General features: G+C 49.9%; 1 protein-coding gene across 1 annotated transcript; it reads left to right on the forward strand.

The window, feature by feature from the left end:
• The first annotated feature begins 590 nt into the window (after positions 1-590).
• Positions 591-2,768, forward strand: IER5 (immediate early response 5). Its single transcript, XM_019734162.2, has one exon. The coding sequence runs from the start codon at positions 826-828 to the stop codon at positions 1,792-1,794; it is 969 nt and encodes a 322-aa protein (XP_019589721.2). The 5' UTR covers positions 591-825; the 3' UTR covers positions 1,795-2,768.
• The last annotated feature ends 16,949 nt before the right edge of the window (positions 2,769-19,717 follow it).

Raw genomic sequence — 19,717 nt, forward strand, 5'->3', positions numbered from 1 at the left:
AGGGACTCATACAACATTAATATCTGCTAAATATCTTGTAGTACTATTGTTATCCAAGGGGTTTCCCTTGCCGCGCTCTGCTGTTATCTTCATTTCTGTCAGGGTTGGTCAGGAGCTTACAGGTGTGTGCAGCCTTGAAAATGGACATGCGTGTGTGTGTGTGTGTGTGTGTGTGTGTGTGTGTGTGTGTGTGTGTGTGTCGGGGGGAGGTGAACCAGGACAGATCCGGACTTTATTGCAGAGCAAGGTCCACCACCATACTCGGATGAAAGTCCGAATGGCTTAGCTCGCTTTGGTTCTGGCACACCAGCGCACAAACCACATTCTTTACCTACAAACAACACGGTGGCTATGCCTCCTCCCCGTCACCCGCCCTAGGAGCACAGACGCTCCACAACCCGCCGGTCCCTTGCCACATGCGTAGTCCCCTTTAAGAGTCTGCTCCGCGGGACTAACGTTCGAAAGGCTCTGGCGCCCCTCCTCGGGCTCCGATTGGCCGCGCGTAGAGCACGAGGGCGCGTTGTCCCGCCCCGGAACGGTTGGCGGCCTTTCGCGATTGGCGGGCGAGGAGCATATATAAGGCGCCGGGGGAGTGGGACTGCCCTCAGTTAGCGACCAGGCACCAGACCGGACACAAAACTGGGTAGTTACCTGTTGTGGAGGGGACGCGGAGGTCAATAAGCGCGTCACAGGAATCGTTTCTCTCCGGAGTCTTAGGGAGGATTTGTTGACGCCTCCAGCCTCCAATTTCTCTCCCTGTTTTTGGACCCTAGCCGGGGCTCAGCCCTCCTCTCCGCGCCCGCCTGTGAAGGGGCAGCAGGCAGGATGGAGTTCAAGCTGGAGGCGCACCGCATTGTCAGTATCTCCCTGGGCAAGATCTACAACTCGCGGGTCCAGCGCGGCGGCATCAAGCTGCACAAGAACCTTCTGGTCTCGCTGGTGTTGCGCAGCGCCCGCCAGGTCTACCTGAGCGACCCGTGCCCCGGCCTCTACCTGGCCGGTCCCTCAGGGACCCCGATAGCGCTGCCGCAGCTGCCCGGGGAGCCTGCAGCCGGCCCCGCCGCGGGATGGGGAGAGCCACCACCGCCGGCCGTCCCGGCCGCCTGGCAGGAGACCGAGCCGCACCCGGAACGCTCCGCGGTCCCAGACGCTCAGCGGGCGGTTGACGCGGAGCCCGCGGCTCCCGGGATCGACGCCGGGGACACTATCCTGGGCGGACAAGCGGCGGCGGGACCTGTCTGGCGCCGCGTGGAGGGACCGCGAGAGGCCGCGGCCGGAGGACCCGGGACCCCCGCTGGAGGCTCGGAAGTCTTCCCCGAGGTGGCCCGGGCGCCGCGCCACCACTGCGGCCGCCCCCCAGGAGGGGAGGACCAGCTGGGGGCGCTGGGCGCCACCCCCCGCGGTGACTGCTGCTGTGCAAAGGAAGAGGCCCCCGCGCCGCCCCCCGTCGGCCCCAGGAAGCGCGGCGCGGCAGGGGCGGGCGGCGTCGGAGGCCAGGCGGGCTGCCCCGCGCCCAGCTCGACCCCGCTGAAGAAGCCCCGCCGGGACTTGGAGGAGCCATCGGGTGGGGCGGCGCCCGAGGAGGAGGAGATGGAGACCGGGAACGTGGCTAACCTTATTAGCATCTTCGGTTCCAGCTTCTCGGGACTCCTGCGGAAAAGCCCCGGGGGCGGCCGGGAGGAAGCCGACGGAGAGGAGAGCGGTCCGGAAGCCACTGAGCCCGGGCAGATCTGCTGCGATAAGCCGGTGCTGAGAGACATGAACCCCTGGAGCACAGCCATCGTGGCCTTCTGAGCCCTCGGTCTCCGTGCGGGCAGGAGAGTGAGCAGCTGGCGTACCGACGCGAGGGCTGGGCCTCTCCCAGCTGCGAGGACGACCCGGAGACCGTGGGCGCCCAGCGCGTTGGGGAGACTGTGGCTGCTGCCCGGCAGTGCCCGCTGCCCGTGGCCTTGGACACCCTGCTGTGCCGGCCTCTCTCTTGGGACCCTACTTGAGACTTGGGCATGTGAGGCTTATCGGAAGAGGACGCTCGTACACTTGTGTGTCTGTGTATGTCTGTGTTGTAAGTTTGTTTTGTGATTTAAGACTATTTTGTCCTTCTGGAATGCATCACCCCTTCCCCAGGGCTTAGGAGACTGGGGGCAGACAGGGACTTTCCTCTGCCAGCAGCCCCAAGAAGGAAGCGGCGAAAAGGGCCGGGGAGTTCCCCGTGCGTTCTTGGGGCAGGAAGGGACTTTACACACACCCCTCACATGAAAGCTAGAACGGTACCAGGGCCAGGAGTGGCGTTTCCTCGCAGGATTTCCTAAGACTAGAGGGATTTAGCCTGCAGTAGAGACTTGTATTATTTCTCTCCCTCCCCACCTTTCTCTCTCACTGAAGCACCGTTTATACCCTGTGATTACTCTGGGAAAGGGGAATCTTAGCGGCCCTTGTCTTCCCCAGAGGGAAAAAAGCTTGACGGACTTCACAGAAGAGTTCAAGCTTGGAAATACGGAGTTTATAGAGAAAAGATATATTTTTAAAAGCTCTAGTTCAGAACTACTACACAGTGCTTTTAAAAAATGTTTAATGAAACAAAGTTTACAGACAGAACCCTTAAGTGGAAAGACCTTATGGTTTTGTAGATATGGTGACTCCAGTCTTTGTTGTATAAAGGTTGGGGGAGCTGACAAGGTTTTTGTACAGTATTTTCTCCTTCGTTGTATTGATTTTTGTATAAAAATGTAACTCTACGTGTCTAACACGTATTAAATATTTTGAAGCAACTTCACTGCCTCCTTGCCTGTTCATCACCTGTCTGGGTTGGGAGGGGGGTGGGAGGAGGGAGACTGTGGTCCAGGCTGGAAAATTGAAGGTGTGGTTGGTTGTTAATATCAGTCAAGCACAGACTGGGGACATTGCTGTCTTCAGTGAGTAGTATCCAGAGAGACACGTTTAAGATTTCTCCCCCAGATCAGAGGACTGCTACTAGTTACTAATGTCAGTGGCCTGCCTGTTTCTTGAAACTTGCCACTCCAGCCACCTTTTCTAAAGTCATATTAGGCCAATTTGATTTTTTTTATCAGCTCAATCTGTTGGTGTCTTACTTAATATTAAATAGCTGAAGTGCCAACTTTTGAAGCAACGTTTTGTCTCCTGCTAAACTATATAACTTGGGTCCTCTTTCAGCTTTGTTATTGAAAAAAAGCTGACATGAGGGAAACGGATGAGACTGACTCGCCCAGCTGGTCAGGTCCACCTCTGCATTCCAGTTGACTGTCAGGATAGACTTTTTCAATGTTTTTTTTTTTTTTTCTTCTGTTGTTATATCTGTAGAAAGTAAATGCATCAGTGAAAGGAAATCGCTTGTGTCAAACCAGATAAGGGAGGAGGCCCAGGAGGCTTAGGCAAACTTATTTAGCAAAACTTCCTGATTTGCTTTTGTCGTGCACATGGTGACATCAGTGTTTTGGCCATGGTGAACACTTGGGTGACGACAGCCAAATCATCTGTTTATTTCAATCCAATTACTGCACTTAAGAGAGCTTTTTGTCTAAGGCAATTGATATTCAGTATTTGAAAGTTATTCACTGATCTGTTTCAGAAGCAAATCAATTAGAGAATGGTGTCTTAAAATACGGTTGATGGTATTGGCCTATAAAGCTTATGAATAAATAGAGTGTTTGAAAGATAGGAGAAATTGAGGAGAGATTCGATAAAGTTTTAAGTAAGGCTAGGGCCCTTGAGCAAAAAGGATCAGAGGAATGGTGCTTTGGCCTTCCTGACGTCCTGATTGTATGAACTTGTCACAGCTGAGTAGACCAGTGCTTTGTTATTTCTGCAAATCTATAAGTGATTCATTAAGCATAAGGAACTTTGTGCTATACGCTCTATCGCCATAATAATATATTCATAGAATTAAACATTCTCTAATCAGGGTTTTGTTAAAATTGACTTGTTTTTCTTTCAGAGATTAGCTACTGAAGTTCTGTTACAGCCTTAAGAGATTCATTGAGAGCTGACTGCTTAACCTGAAGCAAGTGTCTAGGGCTTTAATTTTGCAAACACTTCCTGTTGCTAGAAAGTAATTGTGATGCTTGAACAGCTATCTCAGTGCATTTTTATATTTGAAAGCGAGTAACATTTGGTGTGTAGAAGAGTTGATGTGTTGTGGATGAGACGAAAGTTCCTGTTGGTCCTTGTTTTCACATTAAGACCATGGGACCATGTGTCTGCTTAATTTAGAGAATGTAAATGGACATATTTGATTGGGAGATACAACACGGTAGGAAATCAGAAAAGGTCATTATCTTATTTGTCACAGAATTGTTGCAGAAGCACTTTTGATGTAATGGTTAGAGCATGGGCTCTGGAGCCAGACTTACTGGGCTTGTATCTTGGCTCTGCCACTTATTAGCTGAGGGACCCTGGACAGATTAGTTCATCTCTCTGCACATTTTCAAATGTGAGATTGAGATAATCATACCTACTTCCTAGGATTGTGCAAATTAATGATTTAATGCCCCTAAGGTTCTTAGAAAAGTATCTCATACTTAATAAGCACTCAGTATTGTTAATGCAGAAGTGAGTTCTATGTATAAATCAGATTTATTATGGTCAAAGAATTGTGTATATTTGGAAGAAAGGAAGGGAAAGGAGAATCTACTTTTAAATGATACAGTGAATGCTGGGTTCTTTGATTGTTCTGCTTTTCTCTGAACACTTGGCAGTCACAAAGCTTCGTTCCATCAGCCTACTTTTGCTGTTTTGTACGTCTCGCACCAACCCTGCAACTTTCCTGATTGTGTCAAACAACTCTATTTTCAGGGAGGAGCAAGCAGGAGTGAAAACACTCAAGGAGCAAAGATCTTGTTGACATACAAATGCTGTCTGTGGATGAGGAAAGAGAAAAAAAATAGCCCACAGGGTTATTTTTAGCCTGAATTGCTTGGGCATAGAATGTTTCTTAAGCCGTGTTAATTGATAGGTCGGGGAAGGAGCCTTCCCAGTGCCAGGATGGGGTTATCAGACACTCCTAAATCAGATTCAGTGTGACTAGAAATGAAGCCATAGTTTTAGTACTAACTGCTTCTTGCCCGCTCTGGTAGGGACCTCTTCTCTTGAGCAAATTAACCTTAGCTCTGGTCTGGAAAAAATGCACTTTTGACTGCCATGTGAAAACCAGATGTTTAAAGTGCTTTTCGAGAAGTCATCTAAGAAGATCACTTCAATAATGAATACAGGCGATACGTTTTAGTAGTGCTTCTCCACCAGGTCGCTTTAACCCAGTCTTCCCGCTCAGAAACCAGAGGTTGTGCTCGGGGAAGGAACTCATGATGGAAAGCCTGAACTGCCTCTCTGAAGTGACTGGGTTTGCTCTAAGACACCTCATGGAGTGCTATTAACCCCTCCATTCCTGCCATTCATCACTGATTGGATTTGGGGATGAGAAAGAAGTGGAAGGGAATGGGCCACTTAACAACGTTAGGAGAATGCTTCTCCAAGTAAAGATGGGCTAAATATCAGGAAGTGAATTAATAATGACGAGACTGCTCCGTGTCGTCGCTGGATTAGTCTGAGTCTCTTACTGCAACTTGCTAGGCATGGCAGCGCAGCTCAGAGCCTGTGAGGTGAGGTCGAAAGGCTACTACCCCCTGTGACATGCAGTTTGACGGACATTTATTTCCTTATACTTTTTTTTTTTTAAGTAGAGTTAGTTCAGTTCACTGAATAACCAAAGAACTTCTGATCTCTTGCCCTAAATATTTTATTCTTGTCCTGTTTGTGAAATTTTTATTCTCCTAGGCTTGCTTTTATCCCAGCAGTCACTGAAAGAAAACGAGAATGAAAAGAAACACTGATCCAACCCTCCCGTGACTATGAAAGAAGCCATTACTATTAGGTGCAGAACTCTGGTGGGGAGTGAGGTCTGCTTCCCAGGATCCCTGGCACTCTTTCCAGTAATGAGCAGTTTGTCTCTCAGCCTTTGAACCATTGTTCACATTTAAAATTCTACCCAGTGGAAAGCCTTGAGAGGAAAAATATAGTGGAAGCAGAGTTGGCTACGAAGCACTGTGATCTTAACTTATGTCCTCAGAGTTTTGCAGACCATCCTTGAGGGTACAGTAGAGAAGGGGGTATTAGCAGAGCAGAAAGTGTAAAAGGATACCCACATCTACTGTATTTCCCCGAAATAAGACCTAGCCGGACAATCAGCTCTCATGCGTCTTTCGGAGCAAAAATTAACATAAGACCTGATATTATATTATATTATATTATATTATATTATATTATATTATATTATATTATATTATATTATATTATTATAAAGACCTGGTCTTATAGTATAGTAAAATAAGACCGGGTCTTATATTAATTTTTGCTCCAAAAGACACATTCCAGCTGATTGTCCGGCTAGGTCTTACTTTTGGGGAAACACGGTAGAAGAATGGTTACCTCCTGATCCAAACACAGGTTTTCCCAGTGCCTTCCCCCAGTGGGAATGAGGGTTTTAAAAATAAAATTCCTCTCTAGCAATTGCTCTCTCCCAGAGGAATACAGCCCAAAGCATCTTTGCTGGACTATATCCTGGGGTTTATCTCAGACCTTTGGAATCCTACAAGCAGGGCGGGAGAAGCCTCAGGGACTGCATTCCTGAAAGGGTCTCCGTGTGTCTCTCTCTCTCTCTCTCTCTCTCTCTCTCTCTCTCTCTCTCTCTCTCTCTCTCTCTCCATCCCCTCCTCCCCCTCCCTGTCTCCCTCTCCCTCCCTCTTCCTCTCCCCCCCACCCCCTACTCTCCTGGCTAGCTATAGCCTCCACCATTGGATGCTGCCCAGTTAAGGGCAGTTGAGGGAGAGTACTGTTATCAGCTTTTGAAAGCTGAAAGAAGAGAAGTTGTCCCTAGCGCCACCGATGAGCATGTCTAGCCATGATTCTCTTGGGATTGACATAAAATAGGCCTCTGATAGTTGGTGGTAAATCTACTTGTTTTATATAATAAAGTTTTCCGGGACCTGGTCACAAGAGACTCCTATGTCTGTGATAAGCCACATCCCTAACTTAGAGCATGAAGGTGAGACTCAGCTTCCCCTCTTTTACCCATTTACTGTAGCACCAAATCAGCCCTGGTCCCCGCCCTCTGCTTTTCCCAGGCAGCCCAATCATCCTCTCAGTTTTTCTAGGACTCAGGGATGTGCCAAAAGCCATGTGTTTCACCTGTTTGTGCTTCGACCCACTCTACCTCTCAAGCTTTGGGGCACGGAAGCTGCTGCAAACTTGCTTCCTCTGCAGTAAAAGAAAACCATTCTATTCCCTGCTCAAGGCACTGAACTTGTCTCTGACGTTCAGGATTTCCCTTGGCTGCTCCCCACACTTGATCCCTTTCCTGAATCCAGGATACCACCCATTAGAGTTTTGTTCCAAGTTGATCCACATCTGTTCTGCTTGGCTATTTCTTTCCAGCTGGTATCCTCCTGTCCTTTGGGGCACAGATACTCCTGCAGTGCCCTAGCTGTCTTGTCTTGCTGTCACTGTCTGTCTGGGTCTTTCTAAGCCTCCCCTCCCTCCGTGCCCTCCTGAAGACACTCACATTCATTGTTTGCCTGTGGAAGAGTGAGTGGGAATGCCACCATCCGCTAAGAAGGAGCAGAGTTGGATTTCTTGACCTTGAGACTCAGTCTCCAGAGACCATGCCTCAGAGATCAAGCCACAGCTGTGAGAGCTGGCCATCCAATCCCGGAGCCTTGCCAGATCCCCAATTCCATCATTCTAGCTGGGGGTGGGTCCGGTAGTGTCCATCGTGGAACTAGAAGCAGCCGCTGAAAACTAGCTTGGCCTGTGGCCAGATGGAGGGACGGAGAGGCAGAGCCAGGGCCGCCCAAATGTGGGCTACACAGCATTTCTGATCCCCCTTCCCTTTGCTGGAATTCCATGTGCCACTCTCTAGGACAGATAATGAATCACAGAGCTGCTCTGATGAAGAAAATTCAAAAGCCTCTTTGCCTTGTTTCCCCTCTCCAGGCTTTGATTGACTTAACAGAAACTTTTCACTGTGAGTTACCCGAAGTGGGAGTGGGGGAGGATGATAACCCACTGGAATCATGCAACAGAGGTGACCCGTAGGAAGTGAGCTAGAGGGTGTGAAGAGAGAGATACAGTGGGTGGGGGGCCGTCAACAGGAGGAATTGCCACTGAGTCCAGTTCTGTTCAAGAAGGTCTGCTGTGGGCCGAATCCACAGCAGGAGTCCCGTCCTCTTCTTTGTCCCTGGCTTGTCTCAAGCTGCACCCCAACCTCCCATTTTCTTCTGACAATTTCCCAGTTTTATTTTTGGTTTGGAAAAGGGTGAAAGCGCCTTGGCATCTGCATTTAGCAGTCTCTCTCTCTCTCTCTCTCTCTCTCTCTCTCTCTCTCGCTCGCTTGCTCGCTTACTCTCACTGTGTGACCTACTTTAGAGACTGGAGTTGCTTTTCTTTTTATGGCCATGGGAGAAATCCCTGAAAGCAAAGATTCAGTTTCAGAAGCTGAACTTCAGGTACCTGGGACACCGTGCTGAGGTTGTTATTACTCTATGATTTCTGTGGTTTTTCTCCCCCCACCCCACTCCCTCTTCAAAATGTCTTTTAAAAGGCGCTCTTCCTCTGCACTGCTGAGAGCAGCTGTAAAGATGCCTTGCGTGGGCGATTCTGGCATGGGGGCTGGCCCAGCTGTCTGCTTCCCAACCTTCCAGGCACCTGGGCATCAGGCATCTGGCCTCCTACCACGGAACAGCAACTTAAGGCTCTCGAACTCCCCTAGGAGAGAAGGGGACAGAGAGGGTGAGTCTACTACTTATCAGTCAGGAAAGAGTAAATGCAGCCCAGAGAGCAAGTAGGTTGTCTCGAATGGTCAAGTGAAGAGCAGGCAGAAGCAGTGTTAGAATTCACTGTGGACTCCATTCCTTGAGACCATGCAGAGCAAGGGACTTGTGGACCCAAATTTGAACATATGACTCACTACTTGGAGAGTCATTCATCTCTTTTTGTTTCTATTTATAGTAAAAAAAAAAATAAGTACCCACTTGCCTCATAATTGTGATTTGAAGAGAAATCAGTGTTTGTAAAGCAAAGCTAGAAGATATAAACAACTCAGCCCTGGGTCCCATCAATTAAGTATTTATAGGAACCTTCAGAAGGGTTTCATCAATGGGGAAAACAAAGATGCCAATAACAGGATCCTGGCCTTCAAGTCAGATAACATTCCAGATGAGATGCAAAAACAACCCAGAAAACCCCCAGAAAATCTGACCGTAGATAAGGAAGTGTGATCGAGCCCCTTGCTTCTCAAAGTGTGGTCCGTGGGCCAGCAGCACGGGTCTCAGGGTGACAGCTGCCGTTTACCAGAAATACAGACTCTCAGGCCCACCCCAGACCGAGCGAATCTGCCTGTTAACGAGCTCCCCAAGTGATTTGTATGCACACTACAGTTTAAAAAGCAGATATTTCCACTGATCTCAGGGTCAAGAGTGAACCTCTCAGCTTGAGGTCACTCAAGGCCTACTTCCCTCTTGCCATTCCTTCCCTCACAGGCTGCCTCCTGTCAAACGTCAAACGTTACTATCTACAGGCTTCCGGGCCTTTTCAAATGCTACTCCCCAGGGGGCACAGCCAAGTTCAGAGGTAGTCCTTAAAGCTCAGAGTATAAACTCCAGGCGAGAGAGAAGTGCCCACGCTAAGGACCTAGTGAAAGGGGGGCCTAGACGTAGGGGCTGGAGTAGGATGAGGACACTGTCAGCAGAACAGTTTGTGGAGAGGTGGGCGTAGAGCCAGAGGCGATGGCCAACAGAAGCGTTGAAGAAAATAAAAACAAAGAAAATGTCATCGAACTAAAGATTGTCATCCATGAGTTTGGAGACGTTCTGGTAGAAGACGGGAGAGAAAACCCTATTATAAAGGGACTGGAGGGAAGGTGTGGAGGTTCTAGCTATAACTCCCCCTGCCCCCCTGCCAGAAATTTGTCAAAAGGCAAAAGAGAACCAGGATGATGGTTAGAGAGGACGCTGGGTCCAACGAAAGGCCCTGTGAATGTCTCAAGGCAGAAGCAGTGGGTGCAGAAAACAGCTCTATTGAGGTGAATGGGGCTTGAATATATAAACTGCTAAGTATGGGTCTCTTATCAGAAAGAATCAACACTTTCTTTTCCTTCTCCTGTCAAATAAAAGGAGACTGGAGACACTAATAACTCACTCCAGGGACCTTGTTAGTATCAGCAGTCTGTGTTCTCTTCCTCCCTCCCAGCCCTGCAACACTCTTGCAGCTTAAACTCCGGCATCCCACTCGGCAAGGTAACGGCGGGGGTTCCCGGAGGAAAAAGGACCACTCCCCAAACCTAGTGCCGCCAGCTACTACTCTAAGAAACATCTATATTTCTGATGCTTTATCCCTTTTATATATTAGGAGTTTAAAATGTACTGGACTGCAGGCTCGTGATATGAAGAAAGCAGGATTTGGGGTTCTCAGCAGAAAACACCTACACACACACACACTCGTCTGTTCTCATACGGACAGCCAGTTATGAATGAGCGTGACTTCCTGGGTAAGAGATTCTCTCTTCCTTCCCTCCCAACCAAGTCTGACCTCATCTGTCATTTTCAGTGTTACGGGGGATTAGTCTGAGGCTGAGGACCGGTGGAGACGTGTCCAACAAAGAGGCTCCGGATGCTGAGAGAAGGGGAGAGAAGCTGAGCAGCTTCAGGTCTCTTCAGGCAACTGACGAGAGGGGTTAAGGAGATGAGAGTCAGCGTGGGAGAGGGGAGAAGAGGCGTGGACGGATGGGGAAGGCAAGAGAGACAGATGTCTGTGATGATTTCAAGAGAAACACAGACTAAAATAAACTCAGAGTCAGAAAACAGGAAGAATGTGAGAAAAGGAAAAGGTAGTACAGTGTATTTGTGACAACATAGCCCCGTCCAGATGGAGAACCAGCATCGTCCCCCAGCAAAGTCCTTTGGAACACGGAGGGGGGGGAATGCAAAAGAATCAGCAGCTCTGCTTAGTAGTGGGACCATTTGAAACTAAAGATCGAAGAGATTTTACAAAGCCACACCATTACTGGTCCTTCATCACAATTTTCTGAAAGGATAAGATGAGGCCCTAACTCGTTACTCTTTGCATGCCTAGACCACCCAGAGACAAAATTCAACCCAGAGCTCAAAATTCCTGCAGTCTGTTTGCTTTCTGTCCTAATTAGCTGAAGCTATTTCTAAAAACAGATCCTCTCCTCTCGCAGATTCCAGCGCAGCCCTTTCCCCACTGCTACCTGTATCCAGTACCTTCCGCTGACTTCTGTCTGCTTCTTCTACTTAAGTTCCTGCTCAGGCGCCAGGGCTGCAGACCTGTCCCCACGCACTCCATCTTGCCATCACCCCAAACACTTGCTAAATCTTATAGCATTACCTTCACAGTGAAGCCCATTTCCATTCCTGCTCCCCAGATCCCACTGTCACCTTCTTCCGTCTTTACTTCAAGCTCTTACTACTTTTCGTCTGTTCTCCCCTCTCCCTCAAACCTCTCTTTCCCCTAGACTTACCTTAGCTTACTCATCTTACAATCTGGTGTTGGTGATGTTATCAGTCTCCAACTCAAAAGCCTCTAATGACTCCCCATATTCTCCTCTGAACTCCTCTGCCTGCCATTCAGCCTTTCCTTCAACCATCATTTTCTGTCTGCTCTGTGCCAGGCACTGGGTACAGAGATGAGTAAGGAACTTGATGCCTGGGGGTGGGGGGTGTGTGTGTAGAGGGATAGAAAATTCATTGCAATTCATATAATACTATGGTGATAAGGGAATCTTGATGAAGGGTGCTTAACCCAGACAGAGTGTCAGGAAAGGGTTCCTGGGAAAAGGAGGTTATTTCTGTACTGAGCCCCAAAAGGCAATTTGTAGAGGAAAGACATTCCAAAAAGCTAGCGCTGCACATGCAAAGGCCCTGGGGCCAGAGAGCTGGTAGTATCTGGACATCTCAAATGCTTCATTCTGGTTGAAACATGGGTGCGGAGTGGAACATGACTCCGAGGATTAGGACAGGTCAGGCATGTCATGCCAGGGGGGTTGGTTTCCTGTTGCAAGATGTGGGGAAGCCAAGGAAGGCTTCTAAGCAGGGGCGGGACCCAATCAGAGTTGCGTTCAGATCCATCACTGGCTATAGAGTGGGGACCGGATTGCGAGTGGAAGACTGGAGGCAGAGTGGGGCAGGGGCCGGTCAGAGGTTGTGCAGCGATCCCAGTTAGAAGTTACTGGGCTTAATAGCAGCAGCAACACTTTTCCTTGGCCCCTAGTGTACATGCTTTGTATTGTTATTATGTACATTTTTTTTTTTTAATTTCCTTACCTCTCCCTTCCCTACCGGATTATAAATTCTTTGAAGATAAGTGCTGGACCTTAATCTTATCTATGTAGAGGCCTTTCCGTGCCAGGATCTGCATTGATATCAATTAAGCCAGAGAGAGTGAAAAAAAAAAAAAAAAGTCAGGGGTGGGGCTGGGGGTGGGGAGGGGAGTAGCCTAGAAGCCCAAGGCAGGAGGACGCCCACAGCCAAAAGAGAGAAAGGAATGTACAGCTTCTTTCACTCTAACCCCATACTTCCTGCAGCCCAGCTGGGCTCCCACTCCAGTTTCTGAGAAGCAAATTCTGAGTCACCTCTTTCTTCCTAAATTCTCTTCCCCAAAAGCTTTTGAAGATTGTAGGGGTACTGGGGTAGGGAGGGTGGCAACACCGTCTGATTCTTGCCCCGTCTCACAACATAGACAAAGAACAGTGGTGCTGACAGTGGCCAAGCCAAGAAGAATGGAGTAGAACTCTGAGAGACTGTCGTCTGCCTCTCAGCCCTGGGACCTCATTGCCATTGAGGGTGGAACTGTACTTGGAAAAGTAGGCAGAGGGTGGGGAAATTCGCCTTGAGAAGCTAGGTGGGAGGGGGCCCGAGGGAAGGCAGCTGCCTCTCCAGCACTGAATAGAATCTAATATTTTAAGCCACTTCTCTGGTTACCGGGCTGTCTTGTAGGTAATTGCCTGTTTACTCATTTCCAGTTTGCAGAGGCTGTTGGACTCCTGCTGCTCTGGGAGTTGTGGGCTTACTGACCCCCCCCTTCTCCCCTCACCTTCTCCATGTATTGAACCCGCTGGGAAGGAACAAAGACCAGAGTTCAAGTTCTAATGAGGTCTCCAGTGAGGTAGAAGTGATAGTCTTCATTTCGTCCCAGAGAGATGTTGAAATCCCAGAACCAGCCTTTAAATTGGCTGTCGGCTGGCCTGTGGGGTGGGGGCATGTGGGGGTGGCAGGCCCCTGAGCTGGTTTCTGGAGTGGGGCTTGAAGTGCAGGTAGCCCTAGAGGGCTCATTTCCTCCCCAACCCACAGCCCTTCCCCCAGGGAGGGCACGTGAGGGCGGCATGCGTAATAAACCCCTAAAGTCAGAGTGGATTGAAGATGTGATACACACAAGTATGCAACTTGAACTCATAAAGAAAACAGTCAGAGATACGTGAATCCTCAGCATCTGACTAATGCTCCCAAAAGGGAACAGATAAAGGCTAGTCCCTTCATTAACCAAGGTCCTTATCTGCTCTGCATTTCTATTGTGAGAGATGGTCACGTATTCAAGTGAGACTTAAATACTTTGTGCCTCTGGAGGCCTTCTGTGAAAGCATTGACACCTTGCTGGTAAAAGTCAGAGGTATGCAATCTTCTCCTAATTAAATTCTACTTATTTACAAATGGTTAGGGTTGCACTAACTCTTAGGGAACCCTCAGGTCAAACAAACAAACAGAGATATGTACTATAGAATTTCAATAGGAGACTCATGGAAGAGTTTACTGTTGCTTCTCCTTTGGGAGATTAGGTCCTGGGGGACTCTTAGCCTTGATCTCTCTTTAAGTTCAGTTCCTCTATTTGGTCAGGGCTCTGGGGAGGCGCTCAGAGCCCTTAGGCAGGAGGAAGAAGAGCAGCAGCGTGGCCAGTGGCATCAGGAGCGGCTCTGCCTCCACTGTCACCTGCTCTCTTTCCCTCTGTTGTCACCTGCTCTCAGCATTACCTGTGAGTCTCTCAACAGTCAGGTTGTCCCAGGATTCCTCTGCCTACACCGCTTTCCCCACATACCTGCGTTGCCCGTTACTCCTTGCAGACATTTCTCCTTGTAATTATTTGTTCACCTCTTTCTTTTCCTGACCAAGCTGTGCTCTCCCCACCTCTAAATCACGTTCATCTTTCTAGCCCCATAATCTGGATCGGAACCTAGCATGTGGTACGTACTTAGCATTCGTTGACGAGGTGTTTTCTGGGGAGACTACAGGCCATTCGCAATCAGTGTGACTTTCAGCAAGTCACCGAATCGTTCTGAGTTTTAACTTCATTTTAGAATAAATCCTGCCAATTCCAACTGACATGGTTACGAATTAAAAATGAGACAACTGTGGAAGTACTGAACAAAAAACGCCAGGTGGTGGAGGTGGTAGGAGGGGCGCTGGGCTCCAAGCAAAGACACATTTGTCTTAGTCTGTTCGGGCTGCCATAACAAAATACCACAGACTGGGTGGCTTAAACAACAGAAATTTATTTTCTCCGTTTTGGATGACGGAAGTCTGAGATTTGGGTGCTAGGCTGGCTGGGTTCGAGTGAGGGGTCTCTTCCTGGCTTGCAGATGGCTGCCTTCTCATTACATCCTCACCTGGAGGTGGTGGTGGGGAGATTTCTCTTTCCCTCTTCTTATAAAGCCACAGTCCCTATGACCTCATTTAACTTCACCTCCTAAAGACCGTATCTCTAGATACAGTCACATTGAGAGTTAGGGCTTTGGCATGAATTGGGGTGCGGGGGGGACACAACCCAGTCATAGTAATATTAAATGAGACTCAACAGCACATAGAACCCGTCAGTACTGCCCCCATGCCCTCCAACTTGCAGATCTGGCACACCCCCTGTCCCCCGTCCTTGCTCTCTGGATAACAGATTGTCTTTCTGATCCTGTGTCAACATTTATTATTTTATAACCCCCCGTCTCTTACTGGGACTTGTCTTCTGGGCTTGGGTTTTGGTGCCAACACTTGGACTGTGTGGTAGTGGAAGCTGTCCTTTAGGCTAGGAAGTAAAAAGGAAGTCCTCTGGTGTTTAAAGCCAAACAGAGTCAAGGACACAGGAGTGGCCCTGGAAAAACAATTTTTCTCTGATGGAATCTGTTGCCCCATTCTGAGAAGACTGGAAGAGGTTGTCTGTATCTTACAAGGAGAGCTGGAGGTAAAACTGGCAAAGTTTTAGGAAAGCATTTTGCAGCGGTAGTACATGAAGCATGACTTGTATACCAATTTATAGCTGTCCCAGGAACAAAATCATTTGTGTGGCGTAGCCTATGGCTCATGAAGAATGTTTCGTACATTATCTTGTCTTCACAACAACCATTTCACAGAGGAGGAAACTTAGGCCTAAATGGCCCAGCAAGTCTCATGCCTAGGTCCCCTGACTGTGTACCCTCAAACTCTTTCCGTCATTCCAAGGTAACCCCACTAGACCGCTTCAAAGAAAACAGGGGTTTCTAACAACTAGCAGAGTCAATTCTGTGCGGTTCCCCTATGATGATAGACGAGGCTCTAGTTTTATTGCCCTATATCGGTTGCCCTATATTGCACCTTCGAAATCTTCCTCTTGGGGTTGGGGTGGGCAGTAATACCAGCATGGGCCAAGAGGGACTTTTGTTCACGGGGTGCAGTGTTCTTGGGGAGGAGGCTTCCTGGAAGGCATGACCCCAGCTCCTCAGGGCGATTCCCCCTCCAGCCCTTCTTCCCTCTAGCCCAGTGCCCCCTCGACCCACACTTTCGGGTTTCTCCCGCCCTGGGTAAGAAAGAGGGCTTTATTTTCTGGGTCCCCTCTTTCATCTGGCCGTGCGGGCTGGGACCCTCCACCAAGGTCTCCTCCCATCCAGGAGGCAGGGCAGGGTGACCTGGGGAAGATTCCCAGGGGCCGGGAGGTCAGGCGGGGCCGAGCCAGGCTCGGAGGAGACACCGCTGTGAACACCAGCGCTCAGGCGGAGCTTCCTCGCTGCTCCCGCCTTTCCGGGCTGGCTGCTGCGTGCGGCCCGCCTGAGAGCTGGCCCTGGCGGGGGCGGGGGTGGGGGCGGCCACCTCTTGAGTCGCCTCCTGAGCGCCGCGGCCACCGTTGCCAGGGTAACGGGGGGGGGGCGCTCAGGTGGGGGAGGAGGCCAGGGAGGCTGGGGGCCAGCGGCCCACTTAGCGGGCGGGGCGGGGCCGGAGGGCCCTCAGCGGGCGGGCGGGGGCAGGAGTCGCTGCCTTGTCACCATGGGAACGGTGCAGCTATTTCCAAGCCCCAGGCGGTGCCAGTGGCGCGGTGCCAGGGTGCGAGGGTATTGCAGGACAGCGGCAATCTGCTGCGGCCTGGGACCTAACAATGCGCCTCTTCTGCAGCGCGGGGCTCGCCGGCAAGAGGCCCCGCTAATCAGAGAGGCCGGGGCAGCCCCCGCGCTTCGAGCCTCCTCTCAGGTCCTCGGCGGGGAACCTGTGGTCCTGGGCGCTGCCGGCTGCACGTGCTGCCCCCGCCACCATCGTCCTCAACAGACAAAGCGGGGGTGGGGAGGGCTCTCCCAGGCGCGTTGCTTTGGCGCCCCCCTTCACCCCATGGACCCTTTGATTTCTTCCCACTCTTCGTCTTCATTGCTCCCTCGTTCCACCCCTCACCTGCCTCCTGGAGTGCCTTCTCTTTTGTGTTGCCACCTCCGATTTGGCCCTCACTCCAAAGCTGCCTTAAAACACGACTTCTGTTGACCTCGCCCCTCCCCCACGCTGTCATCTCCTTTGGTAGCTTAATACATTTATTATAAGGGCGACTGCTCCCCGGCTTCTTATGTGTTTCAGCTCCCATTACCTTTTCTATTGTCTGCTCCCCTGCCTATCAGAACCTACTTTCTGTCCTAAGCCTTTCAAGATTTTCAGAAACTCTCTTGACATCTCTGCCTCTTTCCTGGTTTCCTTTCCCTCTTTTTTTCCCCCTCTCAGTGGACAGCAGAAAGGAGATTACAAATGGCTACCTAGATAGAGCCCCCTTCGCATCTCGCTGCCACCACCCTTTTTTCTGCGACCCTGAGATCATATTATTTGGGTACCGTGGGTGGGGCTGTATGTGGGAGTGTGGGGGTTCTGCTGTGCCCTTAGCAATCCCTTTACTTGAAAGCTTAACTGAAGGAAACTCCTGGGAGGCCAGAACCCCTGATGCACCTTGAGGAGTCAACATCTCTCTTATTCCATCCCTGCTTAGCCACGCTTTGCTTTGCTCACACACCATGTGTCTCTTCCTACCTCTGGACTCCCTTCACCCCTGCCCCCCGCCCCCAGCATCACATTGTTCATCCTTTTGGCACTGGCCCTAGAAGAGGAAAGGGCAGGTCCCCCACCCCAGGAAGGAAGGTGGGGCAGAGCAGCTCCTGCAGGAAGGGAAGGAAAAAGGAGGGAAGGAAGGAAGTGGCCAACAGAAGAAGGTGGAATCCGGTGGGAGGGCTTTGCATTGTTTCAACGTCTTTTCTTTTTAGCTCTGCAAAGTCAAGCCCAAGGCCATCCCAGAACCAAGGTTCTGCTGCCATGTCCCAGAACCCATGCTGGGACTGCCTGCCTGAGCCTGGAGGGGACAGTCAGAGGTGTTGATGGACATATTTAAGGGAGGTGGGCAGAGTTCAAAGTGTGCTGCAGCCTGTAAGCACTTACATTTTTAATGTTTCCACTTCCTTTTGTTTCTTTTCTGTCCAACAAAGTCAGCTTTTATTTTGCCTTTTTTCTCCCCATAGAAAGCCCCAGGGTAGAACTATGCCTCAGGTAAGAAAAATGAATCTAAACATTTCCTGAGGATCTCTGTGAATCAACTCTTATGGTGTCTGATACTTTACATTTACATGGGGCGTTATCGTTTATAAAGGTCTGCCACTTAACACTACCTCACCTCAGCCATTATCCCTGCTTGATTCCCTTGCCCCACTAACTTTAATACTCAGCCTTTCAGGGAATAAATAGTCATCAGTATCGCTCTTTGATATTCTCTCTACTCTTCCTGGCCCAGGCCCAAATTGCAGGCTCCAGGAATACAGGCAACGAAGTGTTTTGGTCTATGCTACGCCCACGGTCCAGTACCGAAGGTGCTTAGTTATAGACGAAAAGGGTTGTCGTGTGACTGTTATTTACATAGTGTATCTTTGCATCGCCATTCACTTAACATCCAAATGCCTAGAAAACTGCCAGCTAGGTTTATGGCTCTACAGGCAGCATCTTGTTCTTTGAAAGCCTCAGAATGGAAAAAAAAAAAAAAAATTGATTACTGCTTTGGAAGAGCTTGTCTGAACCTTGTCTAATGTGAACCCGCTGCTGTCTGTCTTCCCGCTTCTGGACTCATTGACAGTGTCCTGAACTCTGAGGGGAGGGCCCAGGGAGAGGAGCGCCCATCCCTGTTCTCTCTGTAAGCATGGCCTCCTGGTGGTGATGTGGTACCAACACCTTTCTGATGGCCTGGGATGTGGGTGAGGGTCGGGGAAGCAGCCCAGCAACTCGGAAATCTTTCTGTGCTCCTTTTGGTTTTCCTTGCTGTCTGGTCGGGGGAGGAAAGTATGAAGGGGCAGAAACCTGTATATGGAGCTGGGACAAGTACGGGCAGAGCCATGGGGTGGGTCTTCCCTTCCTGCTGCCCTACTTACCCAGCGCTCTAGAGGGAATTTGCTACAACCTCCAATTAGCAAACCAACCTGCCAGCCAGTTGGCCCTGGGCACTTACTGAGTTAGGGTGCTTCAGGGAGCTTCGTTTCTCACAGCAAACACTAGCCCTGCCAACAGTGCTGTGGTCGTTGTGTGGAGGGGTCTTGGATCCAGGAAAGGGGAGAGGAGATTTCTGGTAAATAGTAAAAGAGCATTTTCTCATAACCTGAGATCGAGGAGCCCAGACTCCTAGAGTTCATGGTCATGGAAATGGTCAAGGAGTCCAGGATGTCAGAAACTCTGCACTGCATGTTCCTGCCCCGGGTGGAGGCCAATGGGTGACCCCCACACTCCCTTCTAACCCCAAGAGCCTGCAATTTTGAAATACACTAATGATCCTAGGCAGCGTTCAGTGAATGGCTCAGCTCTATCGGGATCCCATTCATTGATTGTGTCTTGAGTGTGTACGTTGTACTGTTGCCCTACTAGAGTGTGGGAGATTCAGAGATGTGAGTGGTGGTGCCTAAGGTCTTTGCGGAGGCCGCTGGCACTCAGAGCAAACAGAGGCCAGAAGGGTTCCAGGCCAGGGTGAGAGGTCCTGCTCCGCATCACTTCTTCATCAAAGCACAGAGGTCAGCATCCTCTTACATCATTGCCCGTGATTTGTTTCTTCCTGAGATGCTGGATTGTAAGATTTCCAGGCCTTTGATCTGTAGGAGTGGGGCAGAAATGAGAAACTGTAATGATCCAGAGAGCAGTACCGAGGGAGTGGGGCTGTGTCTGCAAGGGTCAAGGCTGGGTGAGGAGAGCGCCCACCCTGTCAGGATACCCTGGGATGGGGACAGGAGTGAGAGACCTGGGAGGAAAAGGCGGTGGAAATGAATGGGCCCCTGCAGGAGGAGGTAATGAGGTGAATCCGGAAAATCTGTCACTGAGGTCCAAGAGGAGAGCGAGAGGTTTAAGCTCTCTTGGTCTTTTTAAAAGATGAGATGAGTCTGTTAGTGGCCTGGACTTATGAAGACAGA

Source organism: Rhinolophus sinicus, linkage group LG17 (assembly GCF_036562045.2).
Source record: "Rhinolophus sinicus isolate RSC01 linkage group LG17, ASM3656204v1, whole genome shotgun sequence".
Taxonomy (NCBI): Eukaryota; Metazoa; Chordata; class Mammalia; order Chiroptera; family Rhinolophidae; genus Rhinolophus; species Rhinolophus sinicus.